General features: G+C 37.6%; 1 protein-coding gene across 5 annotated transcripts in view; it reads left to right on the top strand.

The window, feature by feature from the left end:
* The window catches only part of Neo1 (neogenin 1), a 153,079-nt gene that overhangs the window by 33,392 nt on the left and 105,545 nt on the right, over window positions 1-14,142 (top strand). For all 5 annotated transcript variants that reach the window (XM_032909403.1, XM_032909405.1, XM_032909407.1 and 2 more), the window contains exon 2: window positions 13,364-13,681. In XM_032909403.1, the coding sequence (XP_032765294.1) occupies window positions 13,364-13,681 (318 nt within the window). The remainder of the gene's footprint in view (window positions 1-13,363; window positions 13,682-14,142) is intronic.

Raw genomic sequence — 14,142 nt, 5'->3', positions numbered from 1 at the left:
TTGTACTCATAGTTAAATAGTATTGCAATAAATATAATACTGTGGGTAGAACACATGTTATTTATTGCTCTATTGGTGGGTGTTGGTTTATTTCTGTTTATACACTTCGGCTAGTATAAGTAATGCTGATATGTATATTCTAGTTAGTTGTTTTTGCAAAGAATGCATTTTGTTAGATTTAGAATCTGTACAATTGTTTGTTTTATATTTATGTTTTATTACTCTGACTTTATTTTCTATAATTTATTTGTTAGAGAAACTTTGCCATTTACTGTGAATAATTACTTTGCAGCTGTTATATTGCTGACAGCATCCCCATCTCATCTCTTACTATATTTCTTTACTTTCAATTTATTTATTTTCTTAATTGATAGTTGGATCTAGTAGTTTGGTCCATTTCAAGGTGTGATGGCAGCAGATTCATTCAAGAAGTGTATTGTGTCTGAGTAAGATTTTCTGTTTTATCAGCCATCAAGCTAAGCAAACCATGCCCTAGATGGCAGTTCTGGTCTGTACAACTTTTTCATTCCTATGAGGAAATGTTGATCTTTACAGTGTTTCTCTCCCCCTCCCTCCCCCCCTCCTCCCCTCCTCCTCCTCCTCCTCCTCCTCCTTCTTCTTCTCTCTCTCTCTCTCTCTCTCTCTCTCTCTCTCTCTCTCTCTCTGTGTGTGTGTGTGTGTGTGTGTGTGTGTGTGTACCCGCGCATGTGCACATGCACTCATGCACACACATGCCATGGTGCCTGTGTAGAATTGATAGGACAACTGTGAGGAGTTGGATATCTCCTACCATGTGGGTTCTAGGGATGGAAGTTAGGTCATCAGGCTTGGTGGTAAGTGTCTTTACTCACTAGCCCCAATTTTTATAGTTTAAATAAATTAAAAATATAAATAAAAAGAGTATAAACAGAAATTGTAAGTAGCTTGCAAAATCTAATGCATTCCCTGTGGGAGACAATCTGCTGACTTTTAAGCCATTGGTCTTTTATTGCTTTGTGCCTCTAATTAATTACAATTGCATAATAGTGACATTCGATCAATCTTTGACTTGTGAGGAACACTTGAATACAGAAGCCTACCTTCAGCCATGTGTAGTTACTGTAGAGATTGATTAAGAAAGATGAGGAATCCTTCTCTCTTACTAGCCACTGTCAAAAGGCAGTGATCTGGTTCTATAGCATTCATTACAGGTCCTTTAAATTTTAAGGTCATTATAAAGCAATAGAGGTCACCATGTTTGTTTCAGAATACTGAGGTATGATTATTGAGGTTCAAAGGTTTTGTGTTTGACAAGAAAGGGACTGTTTTGAGGCTACTTAGGTGATCATATCATAGTTATTACTTTTAGTTTTTTTTAAATTTTATTCATTTATAGTATGTATATGGTGTTTTGTCTGCATGTATGCCTGTTCATCATGTGTGTGCCTGGTGAAGTCAGGCCACAAGAGGGTGTGCGATTTCCTATAACTAGAGTTATAGGTTATAAGCTGCTGTGTATGTGCTGGTAATTGAACCCAGGTCTTCTGAAAGAGCAGCAACTTAACCATCTCTTCAGTTCCAAGATTTTATTCTGGTATGACATCATACTCTAATATCAGACCTGGAATTAGTTACTTTGTAATGGATCTTTTAAATGAAAAATGGTCTTTAGACAACAAAGCCTGGCTATGGAGAATGTTCATTGTTAATGGGTTAGTTATGGCCACTGGGATGTTTCAGTGAGGAAAGCTAAGAAATGTATATTGTTCTAAAAACTATAATTCATATTGGTACTTAAAATTGAAGGTTAGAGCTCTGTTTATTTAGTCTTACTGATTTTATTGATTTCCTTCTACAATATCAATAAAATTACTAGTTTGTTTTATCTCTCATCACATTTTCAGAATAACAGTACTAATAGTACTGCATAAAACTTACTAAAATAGCTTAAATCTTTATAGGTTTTGGCCTTCAGGTATAGACTACTGTCTGGTTTGGTTACTCTGTTTTAAAATTCTCTTGGCCTAGTTTTTTCTGATGTGGCTATAATGATGTTTGGAGAGTTTTATTTTATCTGCTTTCAGTTTTTAGATAATTTTGTTTTTTACTTAGTAAAATGTTTATATGTTTCAGTGTCAAACTGGTGATCAAGGGCTATTCAGAGGCATTTGCCTTCAATCTCTGTCTTTTTCACATATTTTTTCCTTATGTGTGAAAAATTGTATGTGTATGTTATCGTACTGATTTAGGTGTTTAAATATATCCACTTTCTCTGATTTGCTTTTTTAAAACAGTTTTTTCGTAGAGAGCACTCTGTGGTAGAATATAGTTATTCTGCAGTCTTATTTATATCTACATGGTACGGCACCTTAGCATAGTAGTGTGTGATAGTTGACTTAACATGTCACATCTCTGATGGCTATCACAGTGAATAGCCACAGTGAATATCACATTCACTCTGAATAAGTTTACAGTGAACACTTGGTACCTGTTTCCTGCTTTATCCAGTGGACCTTTAGTATAGCTCAAGATACACGAAAGCTGTTGGGAGGATGAATACATATGTATGTCAGCTGTAACCAATGGATATACCATTTTCTATTCTCATCAGCCTGTTTCCTCACAGTTAGTTTACCAGGCCTGAAGTTTTGCTAGTATGATAGGTGAGAGAAGTTCCATGTAGTTTTAATTTTTGCATTTTTCTTACTATGAAATTAACCATAGTTTCAGATGATTGCGAGCCATTTACATTTCATTTTAGTAACATATTCTAAGGCTGTGTGTTATCTTTTTGATATGGTGAACATCTTTTGGAAGGTTTAGACTTTTCTCCCTATCTTTTCCTTTCTCCTAAGGTTTTTTTTTTTTAATACATCGTGGATATGATATGAAGATATTTTTTTAAAAAAATCAGTAAGTGAATGAAGTTTGTGATTTAACATGGCAGTTTAATAATGCAGAATTGGGTTTATGAGCTTTCAAATTCTGTTTATTTCCATCAGTAAGTTTGTTCTAGAGCCCAGTTTGCAAACCTTGTTGGAGACAGGATTTCTTTTTCTTGAAACATCTTATTTTGGGTTGAGAGCTTTACATACACAGTATTTGTAGAAAATAGCTTAGGTGAGACTTGTTACTACGTTTTCACTTTGTTCTTTCCCTTAAGTTGTTAGATTGCCCATAGGATTTCATAAACATTGCTTGACAGTGAAAGCTTTCATTAAATTATTGATGTGCGATTGTTGTCTATATCCTAGGATTAATATCTTTATTCAGATTTTTAGTTCAACTTGGTAACAGTCTGTGTACATTTGGTGATCTGTATCTTAATAAATATGTAATGCTTGCTTACCACAATGAAAGCTATTAATACTGAAAGAATATCAGCTATCTTATATCAGTTCTCTAGAAGGTAGCCAATTACTGAAGAATTATAGATAAATAGTTTTTAAAAATGTGAAAGAATCACTCTAATTTCAAATGGCTGCTCTTTCAAGATGTGCCACTGAGTGCTATCACTTTCTGACTCTCTTGTTCACTATCGTACGTGTATTTACTATTTGATGAATATTTTAAAAGATGTTCATATAAGGCATTGGATCTTACCGTCTTCTCTGTTTCAAATCTAATAATTCTGAACCATTTGTGTGGCATTGACTTATCTTTCCATTGTCAGCGTTCGATTCCTTGCTCTCCTCATCTCAGTGACTTCTTCAGCACAGTGTGAACTCAGCCTGCACATCTGTGTCCCACCTCTGCCCCACTTGGCAGTGCTGCAGTATTAATAATTCCAGTCTCACCATGGACTTCTCCACTACACCTAATTTACTCTTACTTCCTTTCCTAAGTGTGGTTCTATAGATGGCCATTGCTGATGCCTTTAACCTTCTTACCTTCATGGTCATGTCACCATCTTGTTTGCCTTGAAGTTTTAAACAATTGCTTTTTCAAAATCACATTAATCATATTTGAGTTTTCTCAATTATGGTGACTACTTTACCTGGAATCTCACTGTTCCATGGGGATTGGTTTTCCTATTTTTCTGTTGTAGTGCTCTTCCCGTTCTTGCTGCCTTATTTCACATATTTCACTGAAACCATTCTTGCTTTGGCTGTCAGTGTGTGATCTTAGTGTATAACCTCAGTATGTATATAATGGATGGGGTCAAGACAGTTCATCCTCTTTCAAATAGTTCCTTGGCTTCTGCTGTGCTCTGCTCCTTTGTCTTTGGACTTTTATGACATTTTTGTCTTGTTTTGAGACGGGCTTCTATATAACAAGATGGCTTCAAATCTGCTATGTAGCTAAAGATGGCCTTGAATTTTTGATCCTTCTACTTGTACCTTTCAAGTGCTGGGATTGCAGGTACTCATGACCGTGCTTGTTTATATGGTGCTGGGGAATAGAAGTCGGGCAGTGAATGCCGGACAAGTACTCTACCAGCTGAGTTACATCTCTGGCTCCTCTGTGTGATACTTGAATTCTTTTCTGTAAAATTTGCCCCCAGCCAGTTTTAGAGCTTTTGTTACTGAGACAGAAGAAAAGCAGTGTGAAGCAGAAGGATTTATTTTGGCTCACAATTCTGGAAGTTTCAGTTCCTGATCACTGGCTCTATGTTTTCAAACCTGGGTTGAGGCAGTTGTACATCATGGTGGAAGGATGTTAGCAGAACAGAGCTACTTAACTCATGTCAACCAGGAAGCAAAAAGATAGGAAGGGACTGGGGACAGGACATACCTTTAGTAGTCTATGTTTTCCTTCTAGATGCCCCTCTTGAAGTTTAGCACCTCCTAAAGCATAGTTCTGCTTTTGTAATTAACAAATCATTTGTAAGTGATTTCTGTTCCAGAAACCTTTCCTTCAGCAATCTGAAACATCAAAACGAATAAATTATTATTGAAACTTTAAGTGAGAAATTTGCAAAAAGTTTGTTTCTAAGTAAACATTTCTGAATAGGTGTTAAGAGATTGCCTGCTGATAGTTGCTAAACTCCTAATTTTCTTTGTTCATCTTGCAGACTAGCTACTTAATTTGACATCTAATAGAGAATTTAGTTTTGATCCTTCCTATTGACTGCCATAATTCCATTTACCCTTTACCCTTTGAAAAAAAATAATGGCAATTTTTTTCCTTAGAAAATTTGATTGCTTTTAGTGTTGGTGAAGGAAAACATAGTCGACTTCTAGGCCTTTCTCAGTAGAAATAATATCACAAAAACTAAAAATTTCTGACTCCCATACTAAAAGGTAAAAAAGAAAATCAATTTATTAATATTTAGTAAGTATTTTCAAGATGACATGTAAATCAGCATACATTATTATATACTGTGCGCTCCTATGTGTTGTGCTATCCATGTCTTCTAAACCTAATATGTAGTTTTTATCATTTTACATGTATCTCAGTTAAGATTAGCAGTAGCTCAAGTTCCCAGCATGCATCACCCGTATTGGATAGTGTATTTGTAATGATTATGACCTTGGTTCAGCTAGCTTATCTATTTTGGAATGATTTTTTAATCATTTTGTAGCAAAAGGTTTTCAGTCGGCAATGATAATTCTTACCATTATCTTACCATTATCTTAGTGAAGTGGACTGAGGTATTTCATAAAGCCTGAAAATAGTGCCTAATGCACAGTGAACACTCAGGAAGCTTAAATTATTATTTTTATACTTTTATACTTTGTCCATAATTCCCGTTCTGTCTTAGAAGTACAACAACAAAAACCCAGACTAGATCTTGGATTTCTTTATTTCTGTTTTGTTTCTTTTGTTTCTTCTACTTGTCCCTTGCTCTACAAACTTATGATTAAGGTGAACATGTTTTCTGCTGGGGGAAATGTGGTTAGAAGGTATGAAGGATGTTGCTTTTAAGGTCAGTGCAGTCTTTGGAAGAGTTGTCTGTGCAGAGAGTGGCTGTGGAGCTGAAATAGCTATGACGTTATGTAGTAAAAAGGTAGAGAAGACTTGTCACTTTCTAAATATCTGTGTAACATTGGAAATATAAATATATTAAGTTGTACTCTTTGAATATTAAGTCACTTTAACCTTCCACCTTTTTTAGATTTTTAATTAAAAACTGAGAACCTAAGACTGAGCTATATGGCAGTGTAGAACACAAAAGGATAAGGTGAAATGTCGCACTGGGAGGTGGTTTGGGAGATAACACTGAGGTGTAAGGAAATAGGAAGTAATGTGAGAGTAGAATCTTTTTTTTTTCTTTTTTTTCTTGGATATTTTTTATTTACATTTCAAATGTTATTCCCTTTCCTGGTTTCCCGTCCATAAATCCCCTATCCAATCCCCCTCCCCCTTCTTCTTGAGGGTGTTCTCCCTCCCCAACTGCCCTCCCCATTCCTGCCTCCCTGCCCTGATATTTCCCTACCGTGGGAGGGGATCCAGCCTTGGCAGGACCAAGGGCTTCTCCTCCCATTGTTGCCCAACAAGGCCATCCTCTGCTACAAATGCAACTGAAGCCGTGGGTCTGTCCATGTGTAGAGAGTAGAATCTTAGTTTGTAATGAGATAACTTTCTTATAGTGAAGAAAATTACACAGATTGCTTTCATTTCTAGGTTTATAAATAGGCTTGCTTTGAATTTCTGCTACTGGACTTTGTACTTCTTCCTGAAAAAGAGCAGGGGTTTTATTTCTGCTGGCATTAAAATACCATGTGTCGATAACTTACTCTAGGCACTATAAAATTTACAGCTAGTATGAAGCATACAGTTAGATTTGTTGGTGTTGTGGGGATGGTGATTATAACTAAAAGTAGTTCCCTGTGAATGTGTCCTTTCCTAGGATGGGATTCTATCAAAAGGTGTGAACTAGTCTATCAAAAAGTGAGGAAGAGTCATCAAGAAGTGAGAACTATTCTATTAAGAAGTGAGAAATTTGTAGACTTGGAAATGAAGGAGATACCAGACAGGATCCATTAGAATTATTCCAACGTATTTTGTCCAGTGGCTCTGGCCTTAGTAAACTAATGTATGCAGTCTAAAGTAGATGTCGGTGAGGACTGGTAAAACTTACAGGTCAGCTTTGCATAGATAGCTGAGCTCTCTGCAGTGCCAAAAGGAAAACTGTTAAACGATAGAGCCTTTACAAAGGTATTTCTTTGGTCTCTGCAAAGGGTTGTTGAACACTGAATGAGTTCTTTAATTGTGAAGCTGTTTTATATGTATTTAGATGTTTACCCCTTTTTCTTCTCCTCTTTTCCCTTCACAGTAACCAGGAGTAACAAACTGGTACACACTTCCCTGCCCTCCTCAGTGTTTATGTACTCAGTACTCATGAAGCTATAGTTTACATTCTTTGGCCTTACTCATTTTCCACAGAGCTCTAGGCCAGTTAAAGACGTTGCTCAGCGTTTACTGGATGATACTCAGAGGCACGGGGACTGTTGAACTATATGAGTGGATGCGGGCCATCCTGCCGTGAACTGTGATAGTTTTACTGGGGTACAGTCTCGCCCATTTTTCTGCTGAGTAGTTTGAACTCTTCAATTCTTTTCTTGTATGCGAGATCATTTTCTCTCTACTTTATCGCTTTCCTGCTTTGTTTCTGTGCTTTGCAAAAGTGTTGTAATTGTGTGTTTTTTCAAATTCAAGAAAAGTAAAGTTTATCTTTATTCTGTTTCTGTGAGGTTTCACCTTTTTATTTAGAAGCCTGTCTTAAACTCCAAGGTTATACTTGTTTTTTCCTAAAATTCTTCTATGATTTTTATTACATACTTTCTATGTATGTCTGGAATGAATTTTTATAGACGTGTACAGTGATATATTGTAGTATTTGAGATCTTAGACTCAAGTTCTGTTCTTACCTGTGTGACCTTTTGCAAGTTACATAACATTTCTGTGTTGCTTTCTTTAATGAAATGGAGACGATTCTAGGATCAGTTCTCATAAATGAGTGATGCAGATGTGAAAACTGTTTAGAACAGTGTGTAGCACCCAGAAACATAAATGCTTGCTCTTATTACATGTTACAGGCAGGTATCTCAGTTTCCCCCATATAATCAGTTGTCTCAGTGACATTTATTGAATAGTTTGTCTCAATTTTAACAACAAAGATTTATTTCTATTTTATTTACATGAATGTTTGCTTGCATATATATAAGTGGACCACATGTGTGCCTGGTGCTAAGGAGGCCAGAAGTGGAGCACTGGATTCCCTGTAACTGAACCTGTGTCCTCTGCAAGAGCAATTGGGGGTCACCTCTCCGAGAGTCTGCATTTCATTCTCTTCCCCAAAGTGTCTCTATTTATAGGCTTTAAAGTCCGTTTGGTGACCTTTTCTTTAATCCTTTGCTTCTGAACTGTGGTTGCTTAATAGTTCTAAGAACAGACATGAAGGCCCTTTCCTTTCTTTTATAAAGTTATTTTGGCTTTTCTTGGGCCCCTTTTTTCTTCTATACAATATTTTAGAAACATCACAATTGACAAAACGTCTGTCACAAAGTCTTAGCATGGAGAGAGAAATGCTACTAACTAGCTAGATAGACTGGAGACTCTGATCTTATTCATACTTTAAATAATGATCTCAGCTTTAGAAATTATTTGTTATATAACATAGAGGTGAAACCTATCTACTGCATGAGAAGCATATTAGGAATACGATTGAATAAAAATTACTGGAAAAATACAAATTCTTAGCTAGCAGATCACAAATTGCTATAGCCCAAGGCACCTCAGAGAACTCTTAGACGTGTTTCAGACTGTTTTTGGAAGACAGCCATGACATGGAAATTTCTGGTTTCTTTGGGGACTCAGGTTATAATGTTGTTTTGCTGGGACAGACAGGTAAAGAATGTTTTGCTGAAACCGACACAGGTGAAAGGCTGTTTTTGCTATAGCAAACATCTGAAAGGACACATGATGTTTAGAAAGAATGTAACTACGACTCCACGGACAGTGGGAGCTTTGGTCCGTCCTGCTTCACCTCAGTAGTCTTCGCTGACAGTAGGCATCATGGGTTCAGCCTATATTGTCGCAGAGCTTTGCTGGTGCTGACTTCATAGCGAGAAACTCTCCACAGAACTTCTCATGAGCTTCCTGTGGCTTCGCCACCTTAGTGGACTCAGGCTGACCAGCGAGCCTCATGGTTTCTTTTGGATTGAACTGCGCTGGCTGATTCGTGTGTGATGTCTGCTGAGTGGACTGGACAGAGAATAACAAAGACTGGAGTCGCCCCAAAGAACTATTGCTAAATAGATCCACTTCTCCCATATCCTAATAACCTTTCTTTTCCACTACCTCTGGTGGGTGGTGGCCTGGAGGGGTTGAGAAACATATCCTACAAGACAGTATTTGCTGAAAACTGTGAACCTTGAGTTCAAATTGATGCTTAACTGTGCTACCTTCATGTGATGGCTATGGTATCTTTATGATACCAGCACTTGGGAAGCTGAGGCAGGAGCATCAAAAGTTTAGGGCCACCCTCCCTTACTTACCAAGTTCAGGATTCAAGGCCTGGGCTCGTGAGACTTTATTTCAAAAGTTTCTCTCTCTCTCTCTCTCTCTCTCTCTCTCTCTCTCTCTCTCTCTCTCTCTCTCTCTCTCTCTCTCTCTGTGTGTGTGTGTGTGTGTGTGTGAGTGTGTGTGTGTGTGTGTGTGTGTGTGTGTGTGTGTGTGTGTGTGTGTGCATACATCTGTGTGCCGACCAGAAGACTTCAGGAGCCATGCTCGGAACTGCCACACATCTCCTTTGGGACAGGGTCTCTTGTTATCGTGGAGTTCATCAACTAGGTTAGGTTGACTAGCCACTGAGTCCCAGCAACCCCTCTCTCTCTACCTCCCCAGGGCCACAACAGCATTCTTTTGTATGAGTTCTGGGGGACTGAGTTCAGGTCCTCAGACTTGGGGACCAAGCACTTTACCAACTAAGCCATCTCCCAGCCCTGCTCATTGGTTTTAAACTTGATGCTTTGGGTCACATTTTTATGTCTCCGAAATCAGGATATTTCTTAATTTTTCTCTTGGCCAGGCTGCAACTTGTAACTGAGCTTTCTCAATGTTGTATGTGTGCAACAGACTTGTAGAAGAGGGGTCAGTACTGAGATATTTGTGAAGAGCTCTTTTTGAATTGTTTGTGCATTGTATATGTAATGTGTTTTAAACTGTTAAACGTGCGTGTTTTCACTGCTAATAAATGCTCTCTTTGAGTTCCTGGGTTAGATTTAGGTTGTGTAGTACAGGTGCAGTACACAGGAAGGTAGAAGTAAGAACACAGTTTAGCTACCATTTGTACCTTCCGTAGGTCTAGAAAGTTAATACAGTAGACATCTTAACAGGAATAGGTAAAATAACTTCTGGTTACATTTCACAGATTGTGAAGTTCCTTTCCCGAGGTTTTAAGACTTGCCACATAACATTTCGTAGGCCTCAGCCTGTGGAATCGAGACTAGGACCTTTTTCTCTAATACCAAATATTGGTTTGGAATATGTGTAGGTTTCTAAGTGTTGGGAAACTTTTTAAACAAGGGTTTCTATTTATTGTTTTTCCTTCTGCCATTCTGTTTCACATTTATTTAGAACCAATCACTCATTTTGTAATACAGGATTAGTGTATCTTGAAGTCACAATTTAAATAATTTATAAATAACAGTCTTAATGTCATTGTTTGAGTTACACTTTGTTGAAGACGAAGCCTGATTACAGCTTGAATACTTTACATACCAATTGGACAATAGACTTCCCTCCCTCCCTCCTTCCTTCCTTCCTTCTTTCCTTCCTTCCTTCCTTCTTTCCTTCCTTCCTTCAATAAAGGGTGAAGCTTTATTTGACTTTAGATGCAAAGTTTATAACAAAAGTTTTATTTTTAATTTTTTTCTTATATGTTCACAGTGCCACCAAAGACTTAGAAATATTGAACTGAGTTCTCCTGTGCTCTTACATCACAAGGAGCTCTTGATGAAAAGTAAATGTAAAAAGTGAAATAAAAATATAACAAAAGAGAAAAAAGTTAACAAAAAATTTGATAGGAGCTAAAGAGATGGCTTAGTGGTTAAGGACCCAGAATTGATTCCTAGTACTGACATGGTGGTTCCCAATGATCTATATAACTCCTTCCAGGGCATGTACTCTCTCTTTTGATTCCTGTGGGCAAAACATGTGCACAGTGCACATACATTCAGCAAAACATTCATACACATAAAATAATCTAAAAAGTATTTTAAAAATGTAATATTCTGGGGCTGGAGAAATGGCTCAGTGGTTAAGAGCACTGACTGCTCTTCCAGAGGTCCTGAGTTCAAATCCCAGCACCCAGATGGTGGCTCACAGCCATCTGTAATGAGATCTGATGCCCTGTTCTGGTGTGTCTGAGACTCATATATATTAAATAAATAAATCTTTAGAAAATGTAATATTCTTAAAACATACCCAATAATAACATTAATTTCATGTAGTTTAAAATATTGATTACTTTAAAAAAAATTGTGGGCAGTTCGTGTGTTGGCAGCTAGGCAGTGCAGCTCCATGATAGATCTGGTGTTGCATGCCACGATGCCCAAGAGGAAGGCTGAGCACCGCTCTGCAAGGCTGTTGGCCAAGCCTATCCCTGCCAAGGTGGACTCGAAGCTGAAAAAGGGCCATGGGAAGGATACATCATCAGACAAAAAAGTGCAGATAAAAGAGAAGAGGGGAGGGAAGGGAAGAGGGGAGCAAAGGGCAAACAGGCTGAAGTGGCTGACCAGTAAACTGCAGATCTGCCTGCAGAAAATGGAGAGACAGAAAACCAGAGTCCAGGCTCTGAAGAAGAGAAAGAAGCCAAGTCCAACTGAGAATCCATCACGTGGTCCCCACCTCCCTTCTTGTACAATCCAGAGGAATATTTTTATCAACTGTTTTGTAAATGCAAGTTTTTTAGTAGCTCTAGAAACATTTTTGAAGATGAGGGAATCCTACCTCATCCCATTTTTTTAAAGTGTAAATGGTTTTTTAAGAGGTTAAATCATTTGCTGGTTGTTTATCTTTTGATACAACCAGGAAATAGCAGGACACTGATCAGGAGAGGCTTTGGCTGTCTCGGGGGTCACCATAACATTCCGTAGAGGGGGCTAGTTTTTTTATCCTACAGTACAAATGGCAATTTGGGGTCTCAGTCGTGCATTTGTGTCTGGAATATTTTCAGTTATATCTGGTCTCGTGTTTCTAGTAGAGCCATTTTGTAAGAAACCCAGTCTTTGGTCCTTGCTCTGTCAGAACTGTGATGCCTGTGGTCATGGCAGTACATTTTCCTAACATTTGTGACAATGTGCTCTGAAAGATGGAGATTTAGAGTATGTTCTGCGCGTGACATAAAATTGAGAAACTGGTGGAAAATAAAGTGGTGGAACTGAGGATTATATGAAACTGGTAGATAATAAAATTGGTGGAACTGAGGATCATGAGCATTTGGTAGCTGTGACAGGTCTTAAGGAAACTTGCTGAGTTTGAGGCTGGAACATCACTGGGATAAGTTCAAAGAGAAACAATATGCAGCTCTTCATTTGCATACATGAGCACAGTGTGACTCTTTAGAGTTTGGGAATGTGTGATAGGAATTGGAATGTCTGTGTACTCTGTTCCTCAATCAATAAAATCTCAGTTATGAAAGAATAAAAAAAGTGTTTGTTCACATGCACACATGCACACATGCACACATGCACAGGGAGATGTGCATATCCCTGCATGGACTTGTGGAGAACCAAGGTCAACACTGGGTGTCTTCCTCTATTACCGTCTGTCTTAGTTTTAAAGACAGGTGTTCTCATGTAGCCTAGCGCTTCCTGTTTTGGCTAAACTGGTTGGCCAGCAAGTTTCTGGGAATCGCCGGGCATGCTTTGTATTGCCGGCTCTTATGTAGGTGGCAGGGAGCTAAACCTAGATCCTTATATTTGTGCAGCAAGTAAGCACTTTACTCACTGAGATGTCTCCTCAGGCTACAAAATATTTCTTTCCTTATAAAAATATTATAAAGTCAGATAGAAGGGAGTATTTGGAAATGTGATCATTATCACCAGTGGTTGCTTATAAGTCAAGAGAATGAATACCCTACTATGAAAGTTTGAAAAATGTATATTGAATTTATTAAAAGTGCAAATAACTAATGTAAAGGATATTTTATTTCAGTTTTCTGCCTCCTTTATGTTCTTTGGAAAACTTGACTGAATACAAGAACTTTAACTCTGTTGTGGAGTTTTCAATTAGACTTTTATTAGCTACTCATAGTATCTAATAGGGCTTATCACAAGTTTTTTAATAAGTGAATCATTTGTTTTTTTAGCAGTAAAATTTATTTAGACACCAGTGGTGTATCATATTCAGCAATAATCTGAAATTAATCTGTATATTCTTATAGAAATAGCAGAAGACATTTTTATTTATCTTGTCCTTTTCTGTTATTTTTTAGGAGCCAGTGTTCGAACATTCACTCCGTTTTATTTTCTGGTGGAGCCAGTAGACACACTGTCAGTTAGAGGCTCTTCTGTTATATTGAATTGCTCCGCATATTCTGAGCCTTCTCCAAATATTGAATGGAAGAAAGATGGGACTTTTTTAAACTTAGTGTCAGATGATCGCCGCCAGCTTCTCCCAGATGGATCTCTATTCATCAGCAATGTGGTGCATTCCAAACACAATAAGCCCGATGAAGGCTTCTATCAGTGTGTAGCCACGGTTGATAATCTTGGAACTATCGTCAGCAGAACAGCCAAGCTCACAGTAGCAGGTAAGTCCTGTTAAGTGATTTACTTGGATTTTCTGTGTTTATAAGATCTAAATCTAAATAAAAACAGCGTGCTGTACTTTTCACTTAATTGGTAATTTTTTTAGGATGCCAGTTGTATGTATACTCGTGTTTATGAGACTACTCATTTGCTTAGGGTTGTGGAGAACAAACTGGTGCTTTTTTTCTTTTTTTCTTGTGCCTGTCTGAAGGTTCAAAGTTGCTATCAGTTTATTCTTTTTTAAGTTAGAAATAGAGGTAGTTCTGTTGGAAAATTAATGTCTTTAAAACCTACTCATAATAACCATTGTGGCTTGGTAAAACTTTAGTAAAGCCAGAACCCTGATTCCTGGTGGTTGGGTTTAGTGGACAGCAAAGAGGAAAGAGATATGAATAAGAGACAGTAAAAGAGATTGTTAGAGCATAAATGATACAGAGAAGCCTGGTGTGAATGCTATTATAGA

This window comes from Rattus rattus, chromosome 8, assembly GCF_011064425.1.
Source record: "Rattus rattus isolate New Zealand chromosome 8, Rrattus_CSIRO_v1, whole genome shotgun sequence".
In the NCBI taxonomy this organism is placed as follows: domain Eukaryota; kingdom Metazoa; phylum Chordata; class Mammalia; order Rodentia; family Muridae; genus Rattus; species Rattus rattus.
Note: the sequence above shows the minus strand (reverse complement) of the source record. Positions and strands in the feature narration are given on the sequence as shown.